The sequence below is a fragment of the Pleuronectes platessa genome, chromosome 9 (genome assembly GCF_947347685.1).
Source record: "Pleuronectes platessa chromosome 9, fPlePla1.1, whole genome shotgun sequence".
NCBI lineage: Eukaryota > Metazoa > Chordata > Actinopteri > Pleuronectiformes > Pleuronectidae > Pleuronectes > Pleuronectes platessa.
The window spans coordinates 4,249,256-4,276,388 of NC_070634.1; the positions used below are offsets into that span (position 1 = coordinate 4,249,256).

At 41.2% G+C, this 27,133-nt stretch overlaps 1 protein-coding gene across 1 annotated transcript; it reads left to right on the forward strand.

Annotated features, from left to right (window-relative positions):
- Positions 1–470: 470 nt before the first annotated feature.
- LOC128448498 (meprin A subunit beta) lies at positions 471–27,133 on the forward strand. Its single transcript, XM_053431181.1, has 13 exons — positions 471–534; positions 632–669; positions 7,115–7,193; positions 7,280–7,397; positions 8,020–8,198; positions 8,417–8,635; positions 10,156–10,305; positions 16,908–17,123; positions 17,744–18,000; positions 18,865–19,075; positions 19,153–19,329; positions 19,942–20,135; positions 20,305–27,133. The coding sequence occupies exons 2-13, from the start codon at positions 667–669 to the stop codon at positions 20,347–20,349; spliced, it is 1,848 nt and encodes a 615-aa protein (XP_053287156.1). The 5' UTR covers positions 471–534; positions 632–666; the 3' UTR covers positions 20,350–27,133.

A 27,133-nucleotide genomic window follows, 5' to 3' on the forward strand; every position in this document is an offset into this window, starting at 1 on the left:
GCAGAAGCATGTTTCAGGCTTAAGTTTTACCTGTTTTGAGTGTCGGGCAGAAATCCCATCGCGTCAACACCCACCGTGGCCCTTCGCGATGCTTGTTTTAATTAAACAGTCGGATTCCCCTGGTCCGCACCAGTTCTCAGTCAGCTGCTAGGCGCCAGCCGGAGGGTTCCCCCAGCGGTCGCCGTAGCTGAGGTGATCCGCGAGAAGGGCCCGACACGCGTCCAGAGTGGCCGCCGCTGACCGCGTACCCAGTCCCCTCCAACGGCCCGCCTTCCGGCGCCGTGAGGTGCCACCGGATGAGGACCTCCCGGTGCCGCACACTGAGCCTCCGGCGGCGCGGAGAGGAGGGCGACGGAGGTCTTTGTCTGCCATTTACTGTCCAATAAATATGAAGCTACAGCTAGAAACTAGTTAGCTTAGCACTCCAAACAAAATGAAACAGCTGGCTTCACTTGTGATCTCATTATGATTCTGTTACTGCAGTAACTGATGTTGATGATGGTCGTGACTGGGACATCTTCGACATCAATCAAGGTTTGAGGACTCTCATTGTTTTTTGTTTGGTATTGTTGTATTATGTCATCAAATGTTTCTGAGGCTTTTCTCATGCAAACACATTATTTCTTTGCAGCGGCCGAGCTGGACCTGCTGGAGGGAGATATTGAAATGGTAAGTCAGTGAGTAAACATAACAAAGACTCTGTTGCGACTACCTCTTAGTAATCTGGATCTTCAAGCCTGTTTGAGTGGGGCGCTCTGGGTGCATGAAGGAATATTTTGAGCACAGAGAAAGATTCTATGCATATCTTTTGTTTTATAAGGTGAATATAGGCTATACAAATCAAATTGGATTGACTGATTCATTCTCTGCTGGTGATTCATTGTCCTAATAATGATCAGATGGGAGGTGAAACAACCAATCAGCGATTCAAATACTACATTTATTTAATTTGATGGTTATTTGGATAACATAGCTAAATATTATATATATATACACACATGGACAACATTTTTGGTACCCTTCCGTAAAAGAAAGAAAAAAACACAATGGTAAATAACTTGAAGCTGACAAAAGTAATAATAAATACAATCTCACTGTAAATTAACTAATGAAAATCAGACATTGCTTTTGAATTGTGGTTCAACAGAATCATTTAAAAAACAAACTAATGAAAATGGCCTGGACAAAAATGATCGTACTCCTAGAAAAGATGAAAATAATTTGACCATAGGGACATGTTAAAATAAGGTGTGTCCTCTAATTAGCATCGCAGGTGTCTTCAAACTTGTTATCAGTCAGTCTGCCTATTTAAAGGGTGAAAAGTAGTCACTGTGCTGTTTGGTATCATGGTTTGTACCACACTGAACATGAACCAGATAAAGCTAAGGACAGAGTTGTCTCAGGAGATTAGAAAGAAAAAAATAGACAAGCATGTTAAAGGTAAAGGCTATGAGACCATCTCCAAGCAGCTTGATGTTCATGTGACTACAGTTGGACATATTATTCAGAAGTTTAAGGTCCAAGGGACTGTAGCCAACCTCCCTGGAAGTGGCTGTATGAGGACAATTGATGACAAAATCAAGAGACGGATAATACGAATGGTAACCAAAGAGCCCAGAACAACATCCAAAGAGATTAGAGGTGAACTGCAAGGTCAAGGTCCGTCAGTGTCAGAGCCAAAGTGGACTTCATGGAAGACGACAGAGGAGGACACGACTGTTGAAAGCAAATCATAAAAAGAAGGGACTGGAATGCGTCAAAATGCATATTGACCAGCCACAAAGCTTCTGGGAGAATGTCCTTTGGACAGATGAGACAAAACTGGAGCTTTTTGGCAAGTCACATCAGCTCTATGTTCACAGACTTTGTGCAGTATCTACCTGCTGGATAAACAGCTCATTGATGAATCTGCATGTCTTAAGTTACCATTACACTAACTCCTACTTCAGACCTACATACAGTTGCAATTGAGAATGATATATATACACTACTGTTCAAAAGTTTGGGGTCACTTAGAAATTTCCTTATTTTTCAAAGAAAAGCACTGTTTTTTTCAATGAAGCATACAAAGACAAGAGCACTGTCAGTCGCAGGTCATGGGTCCTCCAACAGGATCATGACCCAAAACACACAGCTAGAAACACCCAAGAATGGCTCAGAGCAAAACATTGTCTATTCTGAAGTGGCCTGCTAGGAACCCTGATCTAAATCCTATTGAACATCTGTGGAAGGAGCTGAAACATGCAGTCTGGAGAAGAGACCCTTCGAACCTCAGACAGCTTGAGCAGTTTGATCACGAGGAGTGGACCAAAATACCTGTTGACAGGGGCAGAAGTCTCATTGAGAGTTACAGAAATCGCTTGATTGCAGTGATTGCCTCAAAAGGTTGTGCAACCACTCTAAGGAGCAGTGTGTTTTTTTGTTGTTTTTTCTCTGCGTATGAAAGCGCAATGGAAGAGTACCAAGTGTGTATGGGGCTTCTTACCTCTCGTTTGGGGAGAGGTAATTTGGGGAAGGGGGCATAACGTTTTTTCTGTCTGTATGTTTAGCTTATTATTTTGTATTATGGATGTGTGGCAGTGGCAGCGATATCCTGTGGATGCTTTAAAAGCAGTCAAATTCTTGTCTACCTCTGATTATGGTTAATTCAGTGCTGACCAGGAGTAATGATGATATTACTGTGACCTATATTAGTTGGAACACCAAGGGAGTTAATCACATTATCAAACGTAATAGAGTTTTATCCCATTTTAGAAGTCTTGATGTTAATATCGCTTTCCTTCAAGAAACCCATCTCACGTCCTCTGATCATAACAGATTATGCAAAGGATGGGTGGGGCAATTGTATCACTCCAATTATCAAAGCAAGTCTAGGGGAGCTGCAATTCTTGTTAATAAGAATACTCCTTTTATTGTACAGACTGTCACTGCAGACCACAGAGGGAGATATGTTGTGGTCACAGGTACCCTGTATAATGTACCTAACGTATATGCGCCAAACGGAGATGATGCACAATTTCTGAAGACTTTTTTATCCTCATTACCCAACTTAAACACACACAGGCTTATTCTAGGGGGTGACTTTAATTATATATTACATCCAGTTTTAGACCGCTCCTCTAGCTCTCCCTACAATATAACAAGATCAGCGAAGATTATTACTTCCTTCCTTCAAGTATACAATATGATTGATCCCTGGCGTTTCCTGTACCCTGATCTAAGACGTTATTCATTTTTCTCCCCCGTGCATCATTCCTACTCACGCATTGATTATTTTTTAATTGATAGCCAGTTGCTGACCTCAGTCAGAGATTGCAGGTATGAAAGTATAGTGGTTTCTGATCATGGGCCTGTAGTTTTGCAAATATCCTTCCCTAAGAAAGTAACTCGGCGCCCGTGGCGCTTTAACAATGCTTCACTCACTAATGAAGGGTTCGTTAACCATATAAACACACAAATAGATTTTTTCTTATCCATGAATGATACACCAGATATTAGCAGGTCCACTCTTTGGGAATCGCTTAAAGCTTTTTTGAGAGGAGAGATTATTTCATTCACCTCCTGGGAGGGCAGGAATAGAAAACAGCGCCTTAAAGATCTTACAGACCAAATTCATCAGCTGGACTGTAAATGTTCAACTGCTCCCACCCCTGAACTTTTAAAGGAGAGGTCAGCTCTGCAGACAGAGTTCGACTTGATGACCACTCATTATACAGAGCAACTACTGCTTCAATCTCGCTCCAATCTGTATGAACACTCAGATAAGGCAGGCAGGAATCTTGCTCAACAGATTAGACAGTTCACAGCCTCTACCCTGATCACAAATATCCGTAAACATGATGGTCAGATCTCTAATGACGAGCAGGAGATAAATAATGAGTTTAAAGCATTTTATTCCCCCCTTTACACCTCTGAGGTGATCCACAACCCTTCTAGGCTGGAGTCGTTTTTTCAGAGCATGGATTTGCCTCAAGTAAGTGAATCATTCATGAAGCAATTGGAAGTTCCTCTGTCTCTGGAGGAAACTAGATCAGCTCTTTACAGTATGCAGAATGCTAAAGCTCCAGGACCTGACACAGATAAGTTGCTGCCAATTTTACTCACTCTTTTTGAGGAATCCTTTGTCGAGGGCCAACTTCCACCCACACTCTCTCAGGCTTCTATCTCAATTATATTGAAAAAGGGTAAGGATCCCTTTAGCTGTGGCTCTTACCGTCCAATATCACTCCTGAACGTGGACTGCAAATTGTTGGCCAAGGTCTTGGCACACCGCCTAGAAGCTACCCTACCTTCGATTATCTCTCCAGATCAAACTGGTTTTATAAAAAAACGCCTCTCTTTTTTTAATATTCGTCGGCTTTTAAATATCATGCAGAACGCGGATCCCAATCAGCCATTACCCGAAGTAATTGTCTCTCTGGATGCTGAAAAGGCGTTCCATAGGGTCGAATGGGGCTACCTTTTTCAGTGTCTAGAGAGATTTAAATTTGGTCCAAAATTCATATCATGGTTAAAATTGTTATATAAATCCCCAATGTCGTCAGTACGCACTAATAATATGGACTCCCAATATTTTCCGTTGCAACGTGGCACGAGACAAGGATGCCCATTATCCCCCCTCTTATTCGCGATAGCTATCGAGCCTCTCGCAGCATCACTGCGCTCCTCACCCGAGATTCGCGGCATATTAAGGAGTGGAAAAGAACATAAGCTATCATTATATGCTGATGATTTACTGTTATATATTAACGATCCCCAGAATACTTTATCGCACATTATGACTACACTGGATCGTTTTACCGAGCTTTCTGGGTACAAGATTAATGCTTCAAAAAGCGAGCTTTTTCCTGTCAACTCTGCTGCACAATCACTCTCTTTTAATTCCTATCCTTTTAAGGTGACTACTGACAAATTCACATACTTGGGTATAGTTGTAAGTCGGAAAATCTCAGATCTCTTTAAACTTAATTTTACTCCTCTTTTAGAATGCACCAAGATGGCCTTTGACAAATGGTCTCATTAGCTGGCAGAATTAACCTAATAAAAATGAACATATTACCCAAATTCTTATACCTGTTCCAAACTATACCAATCTTTATCAACAAATCTTTTTTTTCACACCTCAATAAGATCATCTCTGACTTCATTTGGAATAAGAAACCACCTCGTATCCGTAAGGAATTTTTACAAAGACCCAAATCGATGGGTGGGATGGCCTTGCCTCATTTCCAATTATACTATTGGGCAGGTAACCTGAGAGCCTTGGCTTATTGGCTTCAAACCTATGCTAACAACGAAGCCCCTGCCTGGGTCCAAATGGAGGCTGATGCGAGCCTCCCATTATCCCTCCCAGCCTTGTTGTATTCAGCAATGCCTATCACACCACGCCGTGCTTCTACTGCCCCCCTTGTCTATCATTCTCTGCGTATATGGGCTCAGGTGCGAAAACACTTCGGTTGGCAGGCTAGCTCGCTTTGTGCCCCAATTGTGGCAAATCATCAGTTTCCCCCCTCACTTGAGCATGACTCTTTCTTAGTCTGGCGTGAGAAAGGTATTGTCTCATTTAAAGATCTGTACATAGCAGGTATTTTTGCTTCATTTGACCAGCTCAGAGCTAAATTTGATTTACCAAAATCACATTTTTTAAGATTTCTACAGGTCCGAGATTGGATTCGTAACCAAACTGGATCATTTCCCGCAATCCCTGAACAACAGCCCATGGATACTCTATTCCTAACAGCTCCATCTAATAAAGGTATAATATCCATTATGTATATGAAACTCTCATCTTTACAGACGGCATCTCTTGATGCATTGAGAGAAGCATGGCAGGCTGATCTGAATTTACAAATCACAGATACTGAATGGTCAGATATATTTACAAGGATACACTCCTCATCAATCTGTGCCAGACATGGCCTAATTCAATTCAAAGTAGCACACAGACTGCACTTGTCTAAAGCTAGAATCGCGAAGATGTATCCAACAATTGATAATTCATTTAACAGATGCAATTTTTCACCTGCAACATTAGCTCATACGTTCTGGTCTTGTCCGAGACTCTCGGGTTACTGGTCCTCTATATTTGATGCCCTATCCAAGATATTTAAAAGGCCAATAAAGCCGCACCCGCTCACGGCTATATTTGGTATCCAATGTGAGGATGACCATCTTCCTAGGGCAGAATCTGATCGCATTGCTTTTGTCACCCTCTTAGCGAGAAGACTAATTTTACTTAATTGGAAACAGGCTGCCCCGCCCTCCTATAAATATTGGGTTAGAGACGCGCTGCAACTCTTGAAGCTAGAAAAGATCAGACTGGCTCTGCGACGTCCTAATGATAACTTCAGAAGGATATGGCAACCTTTTATTACATACCTGCTTGAACAAGTGTGAAGTTTTGTCCTATATGTCATGTACAGTATATATTGTCATTTATCATTACTGATCGTCACTATCGTCACACACACCTTTTGTTTAGTCTTTTTTTATGTTTTGTTTGTTTTGTTCTATTGATGACATGATGTCTATATATATATATATATATATATTTTTTTTATTACTATTATTTAATTTGTCTTTTCTGTTTGTCCCCTGAGGTGGGGGGTGGGGGGGGGAATTTGTTCATATACGTCTGTATGTATGAGATTTCATGTTCAATTGTGAAAACCAATAAATAAAGTGAAAAAAAAAAAAAAAAAAGGTTGTGCAACAAAATATTAAGTTAAGGGTACCATCATTTTTGTCCAGGTCATTTTCAATGGTTCTTTTTTTTAACTGATTCTGTTGAACCACAATTCAAAGCAATGTCTGATTTTCATTAGTTAATTTTCAGTAATTCTTTTTTTATTATTCAGTGACCATTGTGCATATATATATAAAATCTACTATAATATCTTTATTATTATAATTATTTAATTTCCTTCATTAATTCTAATAGGAATGACTAACCAACAATCAATAATTTTGCATAACAATCAAAAAATGTTTTGAGTTAAAAAACACATAGTTATGGTATCACTTTAGTGAGCCTGGTCCAGGTTGTGTTGTGTTTCTCCTTCATCGGTTTCTTATTCACCATCTTGGTATATCTTCTTTTCTTCATTCCTGTCAGCCACGCGGCAGAAACATCATGATGGGAGATTCGTATCGCTGGCCAACACCCATTCCTTACTACCTGGAGGACAGTCTGGGTAAGACACTGTGTGGAAATTCATAGTACGTGCCATGGTTATGCACTGAAGTAACATATTATTTAATTTCACTTTGGAACATATAGAAATGAATGCAAAGGGAGTGATCCTAAAGGCCTTTGACCAGTACAGACTGAAGACCTGTATTGACTTCACACCGTGGAATGGAGAAAAGAACTACATCTCTGTGTACAAAGGCAGCGGGTGAGTTGAGTTTTCACCTTCAGATGTGTACATTATTACATTACATTACATTTCATTTAGCTGACGCTTTTATCCAAAGCGACTTACAATAAGTGCATTCAACCCCGAAGGTACAGACTCAGGATGACAAGAATCAAGAAAGTACAATTTCTTCAAAATAAAGCAAAACTACAAAGTGCTATATATATATTTTTTTTTTTACATTATGTACATTATGTAACAAGACAAAGCTACCCCAGCGCATGACATGTTTGCTGGTAGTATGTTTCTTTGTCAACAGTCATAACACACATCCAATGCACAAAATGCTGCACCCAATGCATTAGCTGATATATTCATGTCATATTAACAGATGTTAATATTACACGCAACATGAAACTTGACTTAACAGAGAGCACATCTGCCAAGGCTAACATTGGATCTCCCAAATCCACTCCAAAAATGTAGTGGCTTCTTTCTTGGGTCATGCAGGTACACAATAATCTTAACCTTACAATGCCTTGAGGTAGTGTGTGGCGCTATATAAATACATTAATGAATTGAATGGCTCTTTCAATATCTAAGGAGCAAAACACCTGAAGGCCACTTTGAAAAACTTGCATCTTGCTTCCCCTCGCTGTAGATGCTCTTCCTTTGTGGGAAACCAGCAGGAGGGAGAGCAGCGATTGTCCATTGGTAAAAAATGTGATAGGATTGGAAAGGTTGTGCATGAGTTCCTGCATGCTCTTGGATTTCAACACGAGCACGCCAGAGCTGACCGCGATGAATACGTCAACATCATGTTGGATCAAATTAAACCGGGTAACGTTGATAACATGAGCAATGTCATAGAAATGTAAATAAAGTAAAAGCGTTAAATATTATAACAGATCTAATACAATACTATTTAAACTGTACAGAAGCTGTGCTGAATTTTTCTCCTCATGTTCATCTACCATCTTAATATATCCATACCCCCTGTTACTCCATCCATATCTGTAAAAATCACAAAACCAAGCTTCTTTGTATGCCTTCCTCAGGAAAAGAGGACAACTTCAAGACATATGATGACCAAGTGTCCAGTGCTCTGGGCGTCCCCTATGACTACAGTTCAGTGATGCACTACAGTAAGACTTCCTTCAGCATCGGCTTGGAGCCCACCATCGTCACCAACAGCCCCTCTTTCATGGATGTGATTGGTCAGAGGATGGGGTTCAGTGCTAGTGACCGAACTAAACTCAACCGTCTCTACAATTGCAGTAAGTTAACCAATGAATAAGACAGGTGTTTGATAGAATTAGAGCTACGACAGCCTCAGGCAACACCTTCTGCTGGATATATCAGTTCATTTGAACTTATAGTTTACTCTATATATATATATATTAATATAGGAAGTAAATAAGTGCATGGATGTATGAAAGATAATAATAGTAGTAGCATCAAATATTGCAGACAGCAGTGAACACTAATCATACATCATGTATTTTTCAGATTCACTGCTATATACAATTATATGTTATATGGTATTTGTAGCCATAGCATGGCATAAGAAGATTTCCAAAGTATTACACAACACTTTAGTCTGACTTTGCCCATAAAACATATCGCAAACAATGAAGACACACAAGGAATAGCATACACATCTGCTAAGGCCGAATGATGCTACACATGATTGTCTAGTTCCTTTAGTAGAAATATAGAAAAACAAGTGGTCTGATTCATTAGTCATAAAAAATTGGTTAAAAAAATTGAAACCACTCCTGGAAGGTTCTTCCCAGGCCCCATCCCTGTTTGGTGGAAATCAGTTAAGAAGGTTTTGGTAATTCTGCTGACAATTAAACCATCAATCAAACAGACATGAGTGAAAATATAACCTTCCCTTGAGGTTGAAAAAAAACAATAGAATTTCAAATGTGACTAGATTCCAAACAACGTCAGACTACAACATATAAGCATATGTGGTATGCCCCAAAATATTTAATTTAATTACTTTAATAATAATTTAAGATTATTCCTAATAATATACGTGATAGTCACATGGGTTCATGTTTATTAGAGAGATCAGTAAATGACAGCAGCACTTAGGTGGAACGTTTGGAACGGGAGCAGTTGCACCACGTACTGTCTCTTTGGGGGTAACCTCTGCCCACATGCCAGATGCAGTCTGGATGAGGAACTGAATGCTCCGTGTCATCATTGCTGCTGCATTCATGCTGTGTTCTAAAGATATACTTTGTTGCTGTGGTACCAATCTTGGGACCCGTAACACATAGTATTATAAAACATCACCACAGATTAAATATTAAAATCAAAGTACATACTACCTGTGAATAGGCTGTATAAACCTGCACTGGAGGGGTCCCTGGAGTGTTTGAACTAAACTAAATCACCCTATAAAATTATGTCTCATAATAACCTTGCAGGATTACATGGACTATCAGAGTTTATCTATCAAAAGCTGATAGTAAAATGTAGCTTATTGATAATATTGGGCTCTAACCAGCTCTTAGTGATTATTGAGCCTGATGCAACAGGTCATCGGCCATTTATAGGTCTGATATTCAGTAGTGATCTTACCCTCCTCTTGCCAGTCTCTCACACTTTTCATACATTTTAAAAAGGCTGAATAATTGTGTTTTGAATGATCAAAAACGTATTAACTTTATCTGAATTCCAGGATTTTGAGATGAATGGAAACAGAGTTACGGTCAAACAAATGAAAAGTTTGGGTTATTCGAGTCCTGGGATCAGTGTCTGATCAGCTCTTCCCTGTCCACAGCGGAGTCCTCCACTTTTGTGGACAGCTGTGACTTTGAACAGGAGAACATCTGTGGGATGATCCAGGAACCTGGGAACCCAAAGTGGGAACAACGCAGATCTGTGAGTGGAGGGCCTCAGCACAACTTCACCGCCATGGGGCAATGGGAAGGTAATTATCATACATTAAAAATGGATGCGATTAACAAAGTACATGTACTCAAGGTTTAAATTGTCACTTTTTTACTCCACTACATTTCTTGGATCAGAGTGAGGTGTATAGCTGTTTAGATTACACTTAGTATGCATCTTTGTGGTTAAGGACTTTGTGCAGTATCTACCTGCTGGATAAACAGCTCATTGTTGAATCTGCATGTCTGAAGTTACCATTACACTAACTCCTACTTCAGACCTACACACAGTTGCAATTGAGCATTATATATACACTACCGTTCAAAAGTTTGGGGTCACCGAGACAATTTTGTGTTTTCCATGAAAACTCACACTTTTATTTATCAAATGAGTTGCAAAATGAATTGAAAATATAGTCAAGACATTGACAAGGTTATAAATAATGATTTTTATTTGAAATATTAATTTTGTTCTTCAAACTTTGCTTTCGTCAAAGAATGCTCCATTTGCAGCAATTATAGCATTGCAGACCTTTGGCATTCTAGCTGTTAATTTGTTAAGGTAATCTGTAGAAATGTCACCCCACGCTTCCTGAAGCACCTCCCACAAGTTGGATTGGCTTGATGGGCACTTCTTGCGTACCATACAGTCAAGCTGCTCCCACAACAGCTCAATGGGGTTGAAATCTGGTGACTGCGCTAGCCACTCCATAACAGACAGTATACCAGCTTCCTGCTTTTTCCCTAAATAGTTTTTGCATAATTTGGAGGTGTTGGGCCAGAGCCCAGCGGATGACCACAAGACACAGGTCAGAGGTCAACACAAAGAAAATCTAAACAAAGGCCTGTGTAAATCAAGGCCTTGTGGAACATTCCTATCCACCTGTGAGTACTTTTTCCTGGCAGTTTCGAGAAACCCCAGCAGGTTTCAAGGCCCCCGCAGGAACACGGAACCCCTGCTGGGTCTGAAGAGCCCAAATGGGGGGGGGGGGGCACCAGACACTGGAGCCGAGAGGAACAAAGGGTTGTTAAACTTTGGGCGGGAAAACATCCTCCTGCAGGCTCAAGAATCTCCCCCTGGTGGTGGAAAAATGTTCTGGGAATGCCTTGAAACCCCGCTGAGTTCCAAGCCCAGCCCACTCAAGGCCAGCTCTGACACTCAATTGGCTTAAAGCCAGCATCATCCTATGACCAACTCCTCAAGGAGGAGGACCTCTCAGGTAATTTAAAAGCCCATGCACCCCAAAAATCGCTGCCATTTTACCCTGCTCTGAAGAAATCACCAGGCCCCTTCGGGGCCTCCCAGCTGATTTAGTTGCTAAAGGGGGCAACCTTAACTTTTAGTTTATCAGCCATTTCCTGCTCTCTGAAGACGTCAACAGACCCCTTCGGGCCTCCCAGATGTTCCAGTTGCTAAAGGGGGCAATTACAGACGTTTCTTTTATTGCTTTATTCAGTCGACGTTTTATTTTGATAGGACTTTTTGTTTTTAACTTGAAGAGGCCGCGCACAGGAACCCGCTCGCCGGCCGAGCATCACAGACTTTTCTTTTCACGATCCCCACAGCTGCGCCGCAGCTGTTAATCCCTGCAGGACAAAGCATCATTCTGTCGCAGAAGAGATGAGGCCGAATTCCGTTCTAAGAGCAAGAGACGAATTCGCTCCATATCCGGTCCCAGCACGAAGCAGCTGCAACAGATGAACCAGCGCTATCCAGCTCAAGCCATGACGTCTTCACCTACAGTGCCTTGCATAAGTATTCACCCCCTTTGGACTTTTCTACATTTTGTCATGGTATAAGCACAGATTAAAATTTATTTCATCGTGAGTTTATGTAATGGACCAACACAAAATAGGGCATCATTTGGAAGTGGGGGGAAATATTACATGGATTTCACAATTATTTACAAATAAAAATCTGAAAAGTGTTGAGTGCATATGTATTCACCCCCTTTACTGTGAAACCCCTAACAAAGATCTGGTGCGACCAATTGCATTCACAAGTCACATTTGCAAGTCACATAATTAGTAAATAGGGTCCACCTGTCTGCAATTTAATCTCAGTATAAATACACCTGTTCTGTGACGGACTCAGAGTTTGTTGGAGATCATTACTGAACAAACAGCATCATGAAGACCAAGGAGCTCACCAAACAGGTCAGGGATAAAGTTGTGGAGAAATATGAAGCAGGGTTAGGTTATAAAAAAATATCCAGAGCTTTGAACATCTCTCTGAGCACCATAAAATCCACCAAAGAAAATGGAAAGAATATGGCCCAACCGCAAACCTACCAAGAGGAGGCCGTCCACCCAAACTGAAGAGTCGGACAAGGAGAAAATTAATCAGAGAAGCAACCAGGAGGCCCATGGTTACTCTGGAGGAGTTGCAGAGATCCACAGCTGAGGTGGGAGAATCTGTCCACAGGACAACTATTAGTCGTCTACTCCACAAATCTGGCCTTTATGGAAGAGTGGCAAGAAGAAAGCCATTGTTGAAAGGGATCCATAAAAAATCCCGTTTGGAGTTTGCCAGAAGCCATGTGGGAGACACAGCAAACATGTGGAAGAAGGTGCTCTGGTCAGATGAGACCAAAATTGAACTTTTTGGCCTCAATGCAAAACGCTATGTGTGGCGAAAACCCAACACTGCCCATCACCCTGAGCACACCATCCCAACAGTGAAACATGGTGGTGGTAGCATCATGCTGTGGGGATGCTTCTCTTCAGCAGGTACAGGGAAACTGGTCAGAATAGAGGGAAAGATGGATGGAGCCAAATACAGGGAAATCCTTGAAGAAAATCTGATGCAGTCTGCAAAAGACTTGAGACTGGGGCGGAGGTTCATCTTCCAGCAGGACAATGACCCTAAACATACAGCCAGAGCTACAAAGGAATGGTTTGGATTAAAGAATGTTAATGTCTTAAAATGGCCCAGTCATAGCCCAGACCTCAATCCAATAGAGAATCTATGGCAAGACTTGAAGATTGCGGTTCACATCCAATCTGACTGAGCTTCATCTTTTTTGCCAAGAAGAATGGACAAACCTTTCCATCTCTAGATGTGCAAAGCTGGTAGAGACATACCCCAAAAGACTTGCAGCTGTAATTGCAGCGAAAGGGGGTTCTACCAAGTATTGACACAGGGGGGTGAATACTTATGCACCCAACAGATGTCAACTTTTTTGTTCTCATTATTGTTTGTGTCACAATAAAATTTATTTTGCACCTCCAAAGTACTATGCATGTTTTGTTGATCAAACGGGAAAAAGTTTATTTAAGTCTATTTGAATTCCAGTTAGTAACAGTACATAATGGAAAAAAAGTCCAAGGGGGGTGAATACTTATGCAAGGCACTGTAATTCCGGGGATTCGCTGACCGCATGTACCCCGAGGAACACAACACGAGATTCACTGGACTTCCCGAAAATCCGCGCGCCACGCGCAAGCAACACCGCGGAGGTCACAGTAAGAGGCTTTATTGTCTGGGCAGAGACTAGTTTAAATACTTAGCGTGTCATGTTTATTTGAGTGTGTTTGTTTGTAGATCGCTGATCTGGTTTTAAGCCGTGTAACACGAGGGAACGATGCGTCACTTCCGGTTCCTTGTTTACATTGTCGAATGTTTTAAAGTTCCTCGCGCCGTGACAGAGAGCCTCCGGCAGCACTGTTAGCGTCCGACTGAGTTTGCAGAGACTTAACCTGTTAAAAGATCGGTGCACAACTCTAATTTGTGTACTGAGTGGTGAAGTCACTGTAGCTGGTCTCAGACGATGTTTTTTTGATGTCTCTTTCTCTCTCTCTCTTTTCTCCTAAACCTGTTTTTACACACGTCCCGACCTACACTTACATATTTCATGTGGCATAGAAAATTCTAGATTTAAAGAGCCTTAATACATCTCGACGCCATTCGGCGCCAGAACCAGGAGATAAGAAATCCCTTTGTCTAAAGTTCCTTTGTGTAACAGGCGGCCGACCGCCATCTTGTCTTCGACCTCATGTCGTCACCGGGGTCATAAACCTCCATCTTGAAAGTACGTGAACGTAACATCTTGATCCTGGCCAGACTACGTCACTACGTGATCTCGTCATTACGCCATAGCCACTCCCTTTTCTCTTTAGATACACACAGACACACACACACACATAGAGACACAGACAGGCAGACACACACGACTACACACACACACCATTAGATACTCAGTATTACATGTGTGACCATTGTGATAAGTACTGCTGCTGCTGTTGCCTTCTTTGAAAAATTGGAGTTTGTTAAATGAAGAATCATTGAAATAACATTAACTTTATTTCCCCTTTTGAATAAATACTTTTGTAATTAAAGTATTTGTATTTCTGTGATTATTTGTACATGTGTATGTGAATGCAGCTGGATTACTATAGCCTGTGCTCGAACTTAAAACCCGTCATTGTTTATTATATAATCATTAATATTAAATATTGAGATTATTAATATAACATTTATCACTTGAGACTGATAACTATAGTTTGACTAGTTGGTCCCTGTAACCAGGGTGGTGCCCCGCTACGATAAGCATTAATTACAGATTGTTTCATTCTTAATTGATAATTTTATTGTTTTCATTAATTATTTAACCATTATTAATTGATAACCGTATCATTTCTAATTAATTATTTTACTATTCTTAATTACTAGCTTTATAATTTTTAATTATTTTTAACAAATAATTTCTACTTTAATAATCATTTCTCATGATTATTAATAATTAGCCAACGTCAAATCTACTACTACTATTGCACAACAGAGGTATGCTTTGGGTCATTGTCCTGTTGTAGGAGGAAATTGGCTCCAATCAAGCGCTGTCCACAGGGTATGGCATGGCGTTGCAAAATGGAGTGATAGCCTTCCTTATTTAAAATCCCTTTTATCTTGTACAAATCTCCCACTTTACCAGCACCAAAGCAGCCCCAGACCATCATATTACCTCCACCATGCTTGACAGATGGCGTCAGGCACTCTATACATTGGTAATGTGGTAAATGACTATTCTAGGTGGAAACGACTGGCTTTAAATGAAATATCTACATGGGTGTATAGAGGCCCATTTCCAGCAACTATCACTCCAGTGTTCTAATGGTACATTGTTTGCTACTCGCCTTAGAAGACTAATGGATGATTAGAAAACCCTTGAAAACCCTTGTGCAATTATGTTAGTACAGCTGAAATCTGTTTAGCTGGTGAGAGAAGCTATAAAACTGGCCTTCCTTTGAGCTAGTTGAGTATCTGGAGCATAACATTTGTGGGTTCGATTATACTCTCAAAATGGCCAGAAAAAGAGAACTTTCATGTGAAACTCGCCAGTCTATTCTTGTTCTTGGAAATGTAGGCTATTCCATGCGAGAAATTGCGAAGAAACTTAACATTTTCATACAACGGTGTGTACTACTCCCTTCAGAAAACAGCACAAACGTGCTCTAACCAGAGTAGAAAGAGAAGTGGGAGGCCCCGGTGCACAACTCAGCAAGAAGACAAGAATATTAGAGTCTTTAGTTTGAGAAATAGACGCTTCACAGGTCCTTAACTGGCATCTTCTTTAAATGGTACCCGCAAAACGCCAGTGTCAACGTCTACAGTGAAGAGGCGACTCCGGGATTCTGGCCTTCTAGGCAGAGTGGCAAAGAAAAATCCGTACCTGAGAATGGCCAATAAAAAGAAAAGATTGATATGAGCAAAATAACACAGCCATTGGACAGAGGAAGATTGGAAAAAAGTGTTATGGACAGACTAATCAAAGTTTGAGGTGTTTGGATCACACAGAAGAAAATTTGTGAGACGCAGAACAGGTGAAAAGATGCTGGAAGAGTCCTGACGCCATCTGTCAAGCATGGTGGAAGTAATGTGATGGTCAGGGGCTGCTTTGGTGCTGGTAAAGTGGGAGATTTGTACAAGGTAAAAGGGATTTTAAATAAGGAAGGCTATCACTCCATTTTGCGACGCCATGCCATACCCTGTGGACAGCGCTTGATTGGAGCCAATTTCCTCCTACAACATGACAATGACCCAAAGCACAACTCAGAATTATGCAAGAACTATTTAGGGAAGAAGCAGGCAGCTGGCATGCTGTCTGTAATGGAGTGGCCAGCGCAGTCACCAGATCTCAACCCCATTGAGCTGTTGTGGGAGCAGCTTGACCGTATGGTTCACAAGAAGTGCCAATCCAACTTGTGGGAGGTGCTTCAGGAAGCGTGAGGTGAAATTTCTACAGATTACCTCAACAAATTAACAGCTAGAATGGGGTTCAGTATATTGCCCAAGGACACTTCAGCAAGAGGATTGAACCACCAATCATCTGGTTGTGGGACGACCACTCTCCCCCTTAGCCACAACCGCCTGTGTAGAAAATAATTCAACAACAGATGTTCTGTTTTATTTTTCCATTTTACTCAGGACAGTTTCTCTAGAATACACAGGGAATACATCAAATTACCAAATGCAGAAGTAAAAACATAACATCCTTGGTATAAGTAAAATAAACCTTGGGGGTGTCTGAATTTCTGAAAGACAATTTACATTCACAGCAATAATGCAGACCTAACATTACTAGTTTAATTAAATGTGAGAAACTGTGGATGCTTAGTATGACCTGCTTGTCGGCTGCTCTGCCAGGGAAAGGCTACTTCATGCACTTCAGCACAGCTTCTGCTGAACCTGGGCAGCAGGCCTCTCTGGAGAGTCGCTGGCTTTACCCCAAACCTGGAGCTCAGTGTCTGCAGTTCTTCCTCCATAACACGGGGGCGGCTGATGATGTTCTCAACATCTGGGTGCGAGAGTACGACAAGGCCACACCCGGCGGTAAACTGAACCTCTTCAAGAGCATTTCAGGTAATGTATGACATTTGCCCCAATTAGAAGGAACATGATAGCAGGGGAAGATTTTATATAAAAGATACAATATTCACATACAAATTTACAACTTTAATCCAACAGTTTGTCATTTTTACTGAGGAACATCGCCCTCTACATATTCATTCTGTTGGGCTCCAGAAACACAACTGATTAGTGGATATTACCCATGATTCCTGGCTTCCTAAACCAGAAGAGCTGCAGCAAAGAAACTCTGTTTGTAATTCTTTTTATTTGAAAGGTTTCCTGGCTTTTTAACTTATCTGCAGCTCAACATTACTCTTGAACTGGTCGGACCTGATTCTGACAATTGAAGCGGTGACCATCAGATAGTTCCAGAGTTTTCACAGAAGATCCAACTCTCTCACCAACTTGACACAGAGTAAGAACAGGCATTCAGAGTGAGGAGTGAATGAAAGAGGGAAACCTGGCCTTTTCCAAATCAATAAGCCATCATGAACCAACGCCATTTTGAAGCTGCTGTTTTAAGCCATGGGGAATGAGTTGTAGAGTGTTGTAGCAGAGTGCAGATTATATAACAATTTCACCTATAATGCAGTGGGATCAATATTGATTAATATACATTCTCTCTGTTACAGGAGGTGTCATGGGTTCCTGGGAGCTGCATAACGTCGATCTGAACGTGACACAGAAGGCCCGTGTGGTTTTTCAGGCCGTCAGGGGAAAGAGTCCATCAAGTGGGGGTTTCTCTCTTGATGACATCAACCTGTCGTCCACAAAGTGCCCTCAGCACGTCTGGCGCATCCGCAACATCACCAGCCTGATGGCCACCACACCAGCAGGAAAACAACTGAACAGCCCTCGCTTTCTCTCTCCAGCAGGTTACTCCTTCCAGGTACGTGTGCTCTTTTGTTTCTCCACGGTTTTTATGTGTTTTTACAAAAGAGATCTTTTACAGGAGAAACAATAGAAAAAAATAAATAGAACACAAATACGAAAACCTAATAAATAAATAAAAAGCTTAAATTGGATTGAAATAAAAGTACATAACAATTGTTAATTCATTAGTAAGAACTACATTTCATCTTAGTCTGCTCTAAATACATTTGTCACAACTGTAAATATCCCTATTTGGAATAGTTAATCTTTTTACAGCAGACCAATCTTTTGTCTGGTCTGCTGTAATTTAACGAATAGAATATTGATATTATAAATTAATTTATCTTGCCCATCATCAAAAACATCTGTTAATAAACAATCAAAATAAATTAAATGATTGACCTGCAGAGACCAGTAAAGAGCTTTCCATTGCTTTTCTGATTTGAACACAGATAAAGAGTTATTTATTAATGCAGGGACAGATGAGAAAGTAAATTCTAGTGAAGAGAGCAGTAGACTCTTTCCATATTCAACCAGTGCAGCCACTTAAAGAAACATCAGCTTGAAATGATTACCCATTCCATCTCAGATATACAAATGTCGATGCTGTAAAACACTTCGTCAAGCCTGTTAAAGACACCTGAAGTCTATTTTTTAGAGTTTGTAATGGAAATAGTTATTTATGATAATATACAGTATAGTGCATGGTACAGTGGTATAATTTTCGATTACAAGTTCCTAAATGACATAATGTCCTTAAAAGGATAGTTCCCAGAAAAATGAAAACTCGCTCATTATCTACACACCACTAGGCCGATAGAGGGGTGGGTGAATTGTTTGAGTCCACAGAACTCACTTTATGCTGCTCTCTGATCCACAGGTTCTCCTTGATCTAGGTCAAACAAGCTACCCTCAGGGGTACATGGGCCTCTACTTCCATCTGACCTCAGGCCCCAACGACCACAACCTCAAGTGGCCATGCCCCTGGCAGCAGGCGACCATGGCCCTGATGGATCAGCATTCTGACATCAGAGAGCAAATGAACATGTACCGAATGGTCACCACTGACCCTGATAAGCTGTCCAGTGATGGTAAGAGAAGTTGAAGATATACATCTGCTGAGCTGGGTTAGTCAAACAGAGAATGACTGTTCAACATTTTCTCTCAGGTTATGAGTACTACTGGGATGACCCAAGGGAAGTGGGGTCGAAAGTGACGCAGTCTGATGGCAGCTTTTACTATCGAGGCCCAGGATTTGGGTCCTCAACCTTCATCAAACACAGCAGGCTGAGGAGCAGACAGTTCATCAAAGGAGATGATGCCATCTTCTTGTTAAGTCTCGATGGTATGGAAGTCATTCAGACAGGACCAGGACATCACACACACGTATACTCTTTAGCAGCATCCTTCAGAGAGCATGGTCTACACTGTCCATGAAGACATCCTCCTTTGTGGGCTGCATAGATTGAAACAAATTAAATGGTCTACAGTGGGTTTTGGTGATCTGCGCCACTACTTTGTCCCGCCTTTATTGCTGGTGCCTAGCAACAGAGTTAAAGTTGGACACACCAAGAGAGTTTTAATGCACCTTGATTATTTTCTTGTATGAATCGTTAGCTGTTTGGTTGAAGCATGACAATCAAGTGCTGGACGTCTCATCACTTGCCGGCACCATTACCTCTTAAAAAAACGGTTGAACTGATTGGTTAAAGCGTGACACTCAAGTTCTGGCAACTCATCAATTCTGGGTCAATTTGGACAAGGAAGGATCAACACGTTTGAGCCCTCGTTTCTTGAGGAACTTGAGGAACCCTCGAAATTGGACATCCTCGTAGTGCCACTGTTATGCAATCGTTTTTTTTAACACAACCTCTGAAGGATGCAGCCCCTGAATTTAGACACAGTTTATATCTGTTTCCACTCTGAAACATCTTGATTGTTGTGAATTTGTCCTCAGATATATCTGACCTGCTGCTACCTCAGCCTCTGCCCCGCTCTGCAGACTATGCTGAAGCCAGTGCGATGAAGGCTGGAGACCAAGAGACTCCACAGGCAACAGCTAGTAACCACATGTTGATAGTGGTTGTAGCAATGTGTGTGTCAGCAGCCATTTTTGTGGTTTCCACAGTACGTCTTGGCAAGGCGTGGAAGGTGAGGAGACAGCGAGGGAGTAAAGATGTGGTGACATTACATGATATGCGTTTCAGTGTGAGTCCGACTATTAGAGTCAGCACAAATTTAAGTCATTACAATTTATTCTAGCTATTATTTAGCGTGCAGTAACACTTACGATGAATTCTGAATCTCTTTTTCATCACAGGAGCACCCGACCAAAGACTTACCCTCAGTTCTGATCTCTGCATGAGCTCCTCACTGACCAGAGCAGAGGACGCGTCTCATCTCTGCACATTAGTCCTTTTCACATAATCTGAAGCTGTATCTCGGGAAAACAAAATTCTGACAGGTGTTGTATTCAAATTATTTGGTTCACAACTTCTCTCTCAATAGTGATTGTTTATTGTGTTCACTTTAAATTCATCTCAAATTTAGGGGAATAACCCTTGTAGTCTAGGTCCTGGGGAAGATTTGTATGCACTTCATTTAGCGGAGAATATCTCAACTGTTATAGACTAATATGACCCCATTGAACAACGTGGGATGTGTGCCAAAATCTCTATCCGGGACAAAAGTCCTGAAAATGACCACTATATGTGACACTATTATCACACTACAGGTAAATGGAACTTTTTTTCTTCCTTTATAGATATCCTCAACAATTTCGAACAGATTAATCTTCATATTAAGAGAAATACTTTTTGTATTACACTTTGTCTCAAAAATAAAATAAAATATGCAAATTAGGCAATATCTCATTAAATATGCGTACATATAAACTCTTGAAGCTACAGATTTTCTTAGGTGATCACAATGTTTACAGTGTTAGAATTCTGGTTTGATATTTCTAATTTTGTCTCTGTAGATGTCCAGGGTGGATGCTGTGTGTGTGTTGGGGGGTTGGGGGATATAAATACAATTGTATACAAACACTGGACTTTTTCAAAAGAAAGAAAACAAGCATTTAATTGATATACAGACATTTTATATCCAACCTTGCTATTATCATTGGAACGTTAACTTTGAGTGAAAAATACAGCAGGTTAATTCACTGTGCTGCAAGGTAACACTTCAGGTCCAGGTACTGGTAGGAGTCCAGGTATGGGGATGATGATGAGAGCTCATTCAGTGATAGGATTTTTACAACTATTGCCTCCCTTGCATTTGCAGTACTTTAAACAACGGATACCAGCTACCCGACAGGGACATCCATTCTTGTGTGCACACTTGCCACTTGAGCAGGGATCTGGCAAACCTTCAGGTTTTGAGATTACAATCTCAGGGACTAATAAACTGCCCTTTCTTACATTTAAGATTGAGGTGGCGTCTGTAAATGGTGCTTGGACCCAAAGCTGCTGTTGATAATAGGCTCTTTGTATATGTTTTCTTGCATTAGTTGAGGTGCAAGCGGTCCTCTCAAAGTCCATCTTGAGGACATTACTATCGAATGCAGCAATGCACAGGTCGTCAAATGTCTCCATGTCTGTTGATGGTTTGAGACATTTTACCAAGAATGTTTCCGCCATTTGTTTTGCACTCTCTGTTAGCTGTGGACAGTTGAATTTGATAATCAGAGAAGAGTTGTCTGGTTTGCGGACAGTGTTCAGAGCTGCAAGTTTAGTTGAATTTTGCTGGTTGTATCAAACCCAGTCAGCGCATGTAGCGCTGGGAGGCACTGTGTGAGCTCGTCTCCCAGCGCTTTGCAGATATCATGAAGTGGTAATATTGATTTTTTTCACGCTTGAGTTGCAGATAAGCCAGAGCTCTTGGAGGCCAAGACTTCTCCAATTGACTGTTATGTGGTATTATAGGCACACAAAGACATCTGTGTCACCCGATGACAGTGTCAGTGATGTATATCCTGTACGGTGACTTAAAATGTCCTGCTCATGGAACATCATCCTGTCATCAGCTTCCTCGTGTGTGCAGTTGAGCCGAGGGAATGGAGTAGCACTCGCCGCTGACAGAATCCATGCCTGTGTTGATATACCAAGGTGTAGTGGTTTGGTGCCTTTGTAATTGGTGGTCAGCCACTCAACATAGAATGCCTGAAAAGCAGTTTGGCTAATGGAAGATGATCAAAAGTTCTCTAATACCACTAGAACATTTTGGTTTGTTGATATCACATCTAGGACAACCATGTTTTTTGATTTTCCTCTTCTCTCCCTCGCTCCATGTTTGATGCTGTCCTCTTCGGTAAGTGTCGAAAACGATATGGATCTCATCACAGTTGCCTCCAGCTTTGGTGACCATAAATGTCAAAGCAATAGCAAAGTCGTGGAATGTCTTCATGGGTGGATCAAGTTTCTATAAGGAGACCTTTCTCACCAATGCCATGAAGTCGATAATGATGGCGTGTGTTGGCGGGGGGGTATCTGGACCTTTTATCTATTTCAATCAATCAATCAAATTTTATTTGTATAGGCCATATTCACAAATTACATTTCGTCTCATAGGGCTTCAACAGGGTGTGTATTTGTAGACACAACTTAAACAGCTCAGTCCCAAGTTGTGATTTGGCACTCTTCCTCAAGTAACCGTCTTTGTGGACCAGGAAGAATGCAGAGTTGGTGATCTAATGCAGGAGTAGCTCCTCAACTGTGAACCCCCGGTGACACCCATACTCAATAAACAGCCATGTGCTCTGGTATGACCTCAGGTCACTATGGCTGCCAAGTAAACTTTTGTTATAAAAAAGGTGGGGGTGATGACCTGATGACAGCAATATTTAGAACAGCTAGGAAATGTAAGCTTTTAAAGTTTAGGTTAATAAATAACTGGCAATTCCTGTATGTTGCTAGTTGTATGCTGTATTTTCAAGGACTTTCGTCCCGGAAAGAGATTTTGGCACACATCCCATGTTGTTCAATGGGGTCATATTAGTCTATAACAGTTGAGATATTCTCAACATATATTTGTGATTTAATGATGAGTCATCTGTGCGCACCAAAGTTAACCATGGTGTTCCACAGGGCTCTGTGCTCGGCCCAATTTTATTCTCATTATATATGCTTCCACTAGGAAACATTATCAGGGCAAACTCGGTAAATTTCCACTGCTATGCGGATGACACCCAGTTATACTTGTCAATAAAACCTGAACAAAGTAATCAATTAACTAAACTTCGAGCATGTCTCAAGGATATAAAAAACTGGATGACCCGCAATTTTCTCTTATTAAACTCAGATAAAAAAGAGGTTATAATACTTGGCCACAAATACCTTAAGGCCAATTTATGCCTCTCGGTTTTGACGGACACGGACAGATAGGAGCGCCTTCTTTGCCGTGGAACGCCTTCTCCGGGCTCCACGGAGAGCTTTTCGTGCAGCTCTGATTTTTCTAACTACACGTCGGCATGGCGGAGAGCCTACGGATAGCCATTGGCTGTTTATTTTAAAGCAGCTAGGAACAGTGCTCTTCTCTATGTATTTTTAATGACACTGATTTGAAGTTGATCTGATGAAAGCTCTTTGAGGATTTTGTTAAAATACAAAACGTGTAAAATGGCCAAAATGGCCACTTACTCCCAAAATGTCTGTCTTCCTGTTGCGTTAATCATATTGGTGCCTTTTGTTTCTTGTGACATGAACATGGTTGAATATGTTCGAGCAGTCAAATATCCGATTGATTTTCCCTAATAATGAAAAGAAATAGGGCCTTTGCACTGTCGGTGCTCGGGCCCTAACTATTTCTCATGGATGAAGAATTGATCTGATTCCCACCATAGTTCCTGTTTCGACAGGATGAGGAAGATGCTTTTCTCTCTATAAACTTTTGTCGATTCATTCATCTTCATCAAAGTAAAAGTGTCTGAGCACGATGCTGTTCTTCTTTGACGTTGAAGTTATGAATAATTTATACATGACAATAAAATGCTAGGGAGTTTTTTTGTTTTTCTTATCCCTGCTCAATTTATTATTATTCATGTGAGGTGCTGTGGCTAAATCTTTCTCATCTGGCTGCACATGAGTCTTTTTTCTCCTGATCAGAGTCAAGATTTAAACCAATATTGGTGCCGCAGGGATCCAAGTGTTTCTCCAAAGCCTTTTCTCTTTTATCGTATTTTGTCACTTCTTCCATCTGCATGCCCAATGTTTTTCTTTCTTCCATTTGCCCTCTCTTGTTGCCTGTCCTTTTTGGTCCGGGGCTGGTTAATGTGGGTTTATCCAACCATCCAGGCGATTAATGTGGGCTTATCCATGCGTCCGTTATCTACCCGTCCATCCTGAAATGATTCTTGCATCCATCCTATATCTGTCTATACGTGCAAATATGAGGACACATAACGCAACTCAGTTTTCTGTCTTTTGGTGTCATGTTCAGGTACAGGAGCCTGAATTGACACAGGAGAGAGACATGTGCAATCATATCAGCTTTGGTTCTTTGCTTCTCAGTCTTTTCTTGCACTGCTGTCAGAGAGAAACTTTGATTTCATGGTGATTATTTTTCTTCGCAATCACTCAAGGATGAAGCACAAGGAGGCAGAGATTGTTCACCTTTCAGATGCTCCACAATGGGGCTCCTTGGTTTTAAAGGGGGGCGAAGGAACAACAAGAAGTTTCCCCCTTCCCTCTCTCTTTTTTTTTTACAATCCACCTCTATACAACTCACTTAAAGTAAGACAGAACGGGGTCTGGAAGCAGATATTGAGATGCGTGTGGTCACATGTAGCAGACAACAGCTTGCCAAAAACAGTTATCTTTTGATCGGATTAATTCCTCATTCTGTGCGACGCTAAGAGCCTCTAACTGCTCTCATATGGCAAAGAAAGGAAAACAATTTTAAAGGCTCGAGAGCAGGTTCATGGTTTTTCTTGTTATAATTCATGGAGATGTAATGTTGCTCTCAGCTGCTTGCTCTGTTTGCGTGGAGAAAATTCCAACTTTTACTCATCGGTTAATGCCACATTTTAACCAGGGTGCCTCTCCTCCATCATGCATAACATCCCCTCCTAATCCAAATGAAAAGTCTAATTTGCCTAAATATATAGAAATAGACAAACTTGGCTAAAGTTCAGAGACGGCAACTTTTATCCTGTTTGTGACACATTCTTCTGTAACTCTCAAAGATCCTGGAAACTCCAAATGTGCTTTGATTTCTTCAGTATCACACTATCTTGTATTGCTTGTGTGAACATATTCATCCAAATATTTATCTCCATCACAAACCAAATTGTCTTGTTTTTGAATGAAACATCTGATGTAAATTTTCAGGACGGGGGAGTGTTGGATGAATCAATGGCTTTGTTAAGTGTGTTAAGTTTGTTTAAGGTGGCCCAGTGGGTCTCATGTCTGCCACCCTGGAACCTTCTGTGTCACTCAGTAAACCCACAGATAAGTCCTTAAGCAGGTCTGTGGGCCAGACTAAAGATAATAGTCTTTGAGCTTTATGAAATGTTCAGTATAGATGGTTGTACGCCACAAAAACTGGGTGTTTTGGGGGTTCTAGGATAAAGTTAGAGTCCAGCTCTTGTTCAAATGATTTTCCTTCTTATTGTGAAGTCACTCCAAACAAGCATAATCTATAACACAATTGTTTTTTTCATTAATATAATAGAATAAAGGGCAATGCCAAGGATAAAGACTATAATCTCCTTTTCGTACATTTCCACAAAATTTGTAAGAATTCACTGACGTTTAAATATGAGCACTAGTTTCTCTCCTCTTTTTTTTCGAGCAATGGATTATTTCTGAAAGGCATCAATGTTGTAATTGTACCTTCGATGATCTTTACGCACTGAGAATTTATATGAGCAAATTTAAATTTACAAAATAAGCTGAATTTAAGTCAGAAATATTTATTTACAACATGTACAGAAACAGTTTCCATCCTTCAAAGTTATATGAATAGAAAGAACAACAAAACATAGCAGACGTGTTTACATGGCGTGTTTCAAACTGTGCAAACTTTTGCGTGCATGTGACCGATGAAGTTAAAATAGTGGTGATCGAGTCCCTGCACCGGTGATAGGTATCCACCGTGCTGCTGTGTGTGCGCAGAGAGCGGCACTGTTGGGTACGTGATGGCCGGGCTGCGTGCCGAGCTGTGCCAGGAGAAGTGTCCCGGTGGACTCTGCTGGTACACGGAGTCGGACGGGCTGTGGCTTTGGTGCTCCGGGGAGGAGAGATGCTGACCGAGGTAGTCAGATGCCTCCGGCATCGAGCCGAAAGAGGCAGCTCATAGTTCGTTTAGGCAGCGGTTAATTCGGTCCCGTCTTCGTTTCGGGAGTCCCAGCTTCCACACACAGTCAGCAGGGACTCCCGATACTAACTACAACCAAGTGTTTGCTTCTAACCTGATGGTGTTTGAGAAACAGTGTCATGATAGCCGTGGAATTAAAGTCATGACAGCGGGTTTTTGCACAGTTACCACTGCAGTTAGCATGACTAACTAGGACGCTAGCGCCGTTATGAAAGTTCATTATAACCGGATGTGACCGTACACACATGCCGTCAGGGCTCTAACCTGCCACCGTCTGCCGGACAACTCCGCTGGCTTAACACAGTTGTCACATTAATCGTAAAATCGTAGTTGTGTTTGGGTTTATTGTGATATAGGAAATGAAATAGGAAGTATGAGGTCCTGAAATGATGGCGTTCCGAAATACTGTCGTTAGCGGACCAATCACAGCCAATGGCTATCGGTAGGCTCTCCGCCATGCCGACGTGTAGTTATAAAAAAATCTGAGCTGCATGAAAAGCTCTCAGCGGAGCCCGGAGAGGAGGTTCCACGGCAAAGAAGGCGGTCCTATCTGTCCGTGTCCGTCAAAATGGAGAAGCATACATTGGCCTTAAGTCTTATGAGGCCGGAACACTGAATGAGGATATGTGATCTTGACACAGAAATAAACATGAACAGGTTTTACATTTGAATGTTTCACTGAGAGAAACTGCTACACCTCATATCACCCAATAATGAACATCGTGTGGTGTCCAAATTGAACTTTTACACAAAATTCAAAAAACATATCCTCAACCTTACTGGCTGAAAACAAAATGAAGACCTTGATTAAATAAAGGCAACAATAATCTCAA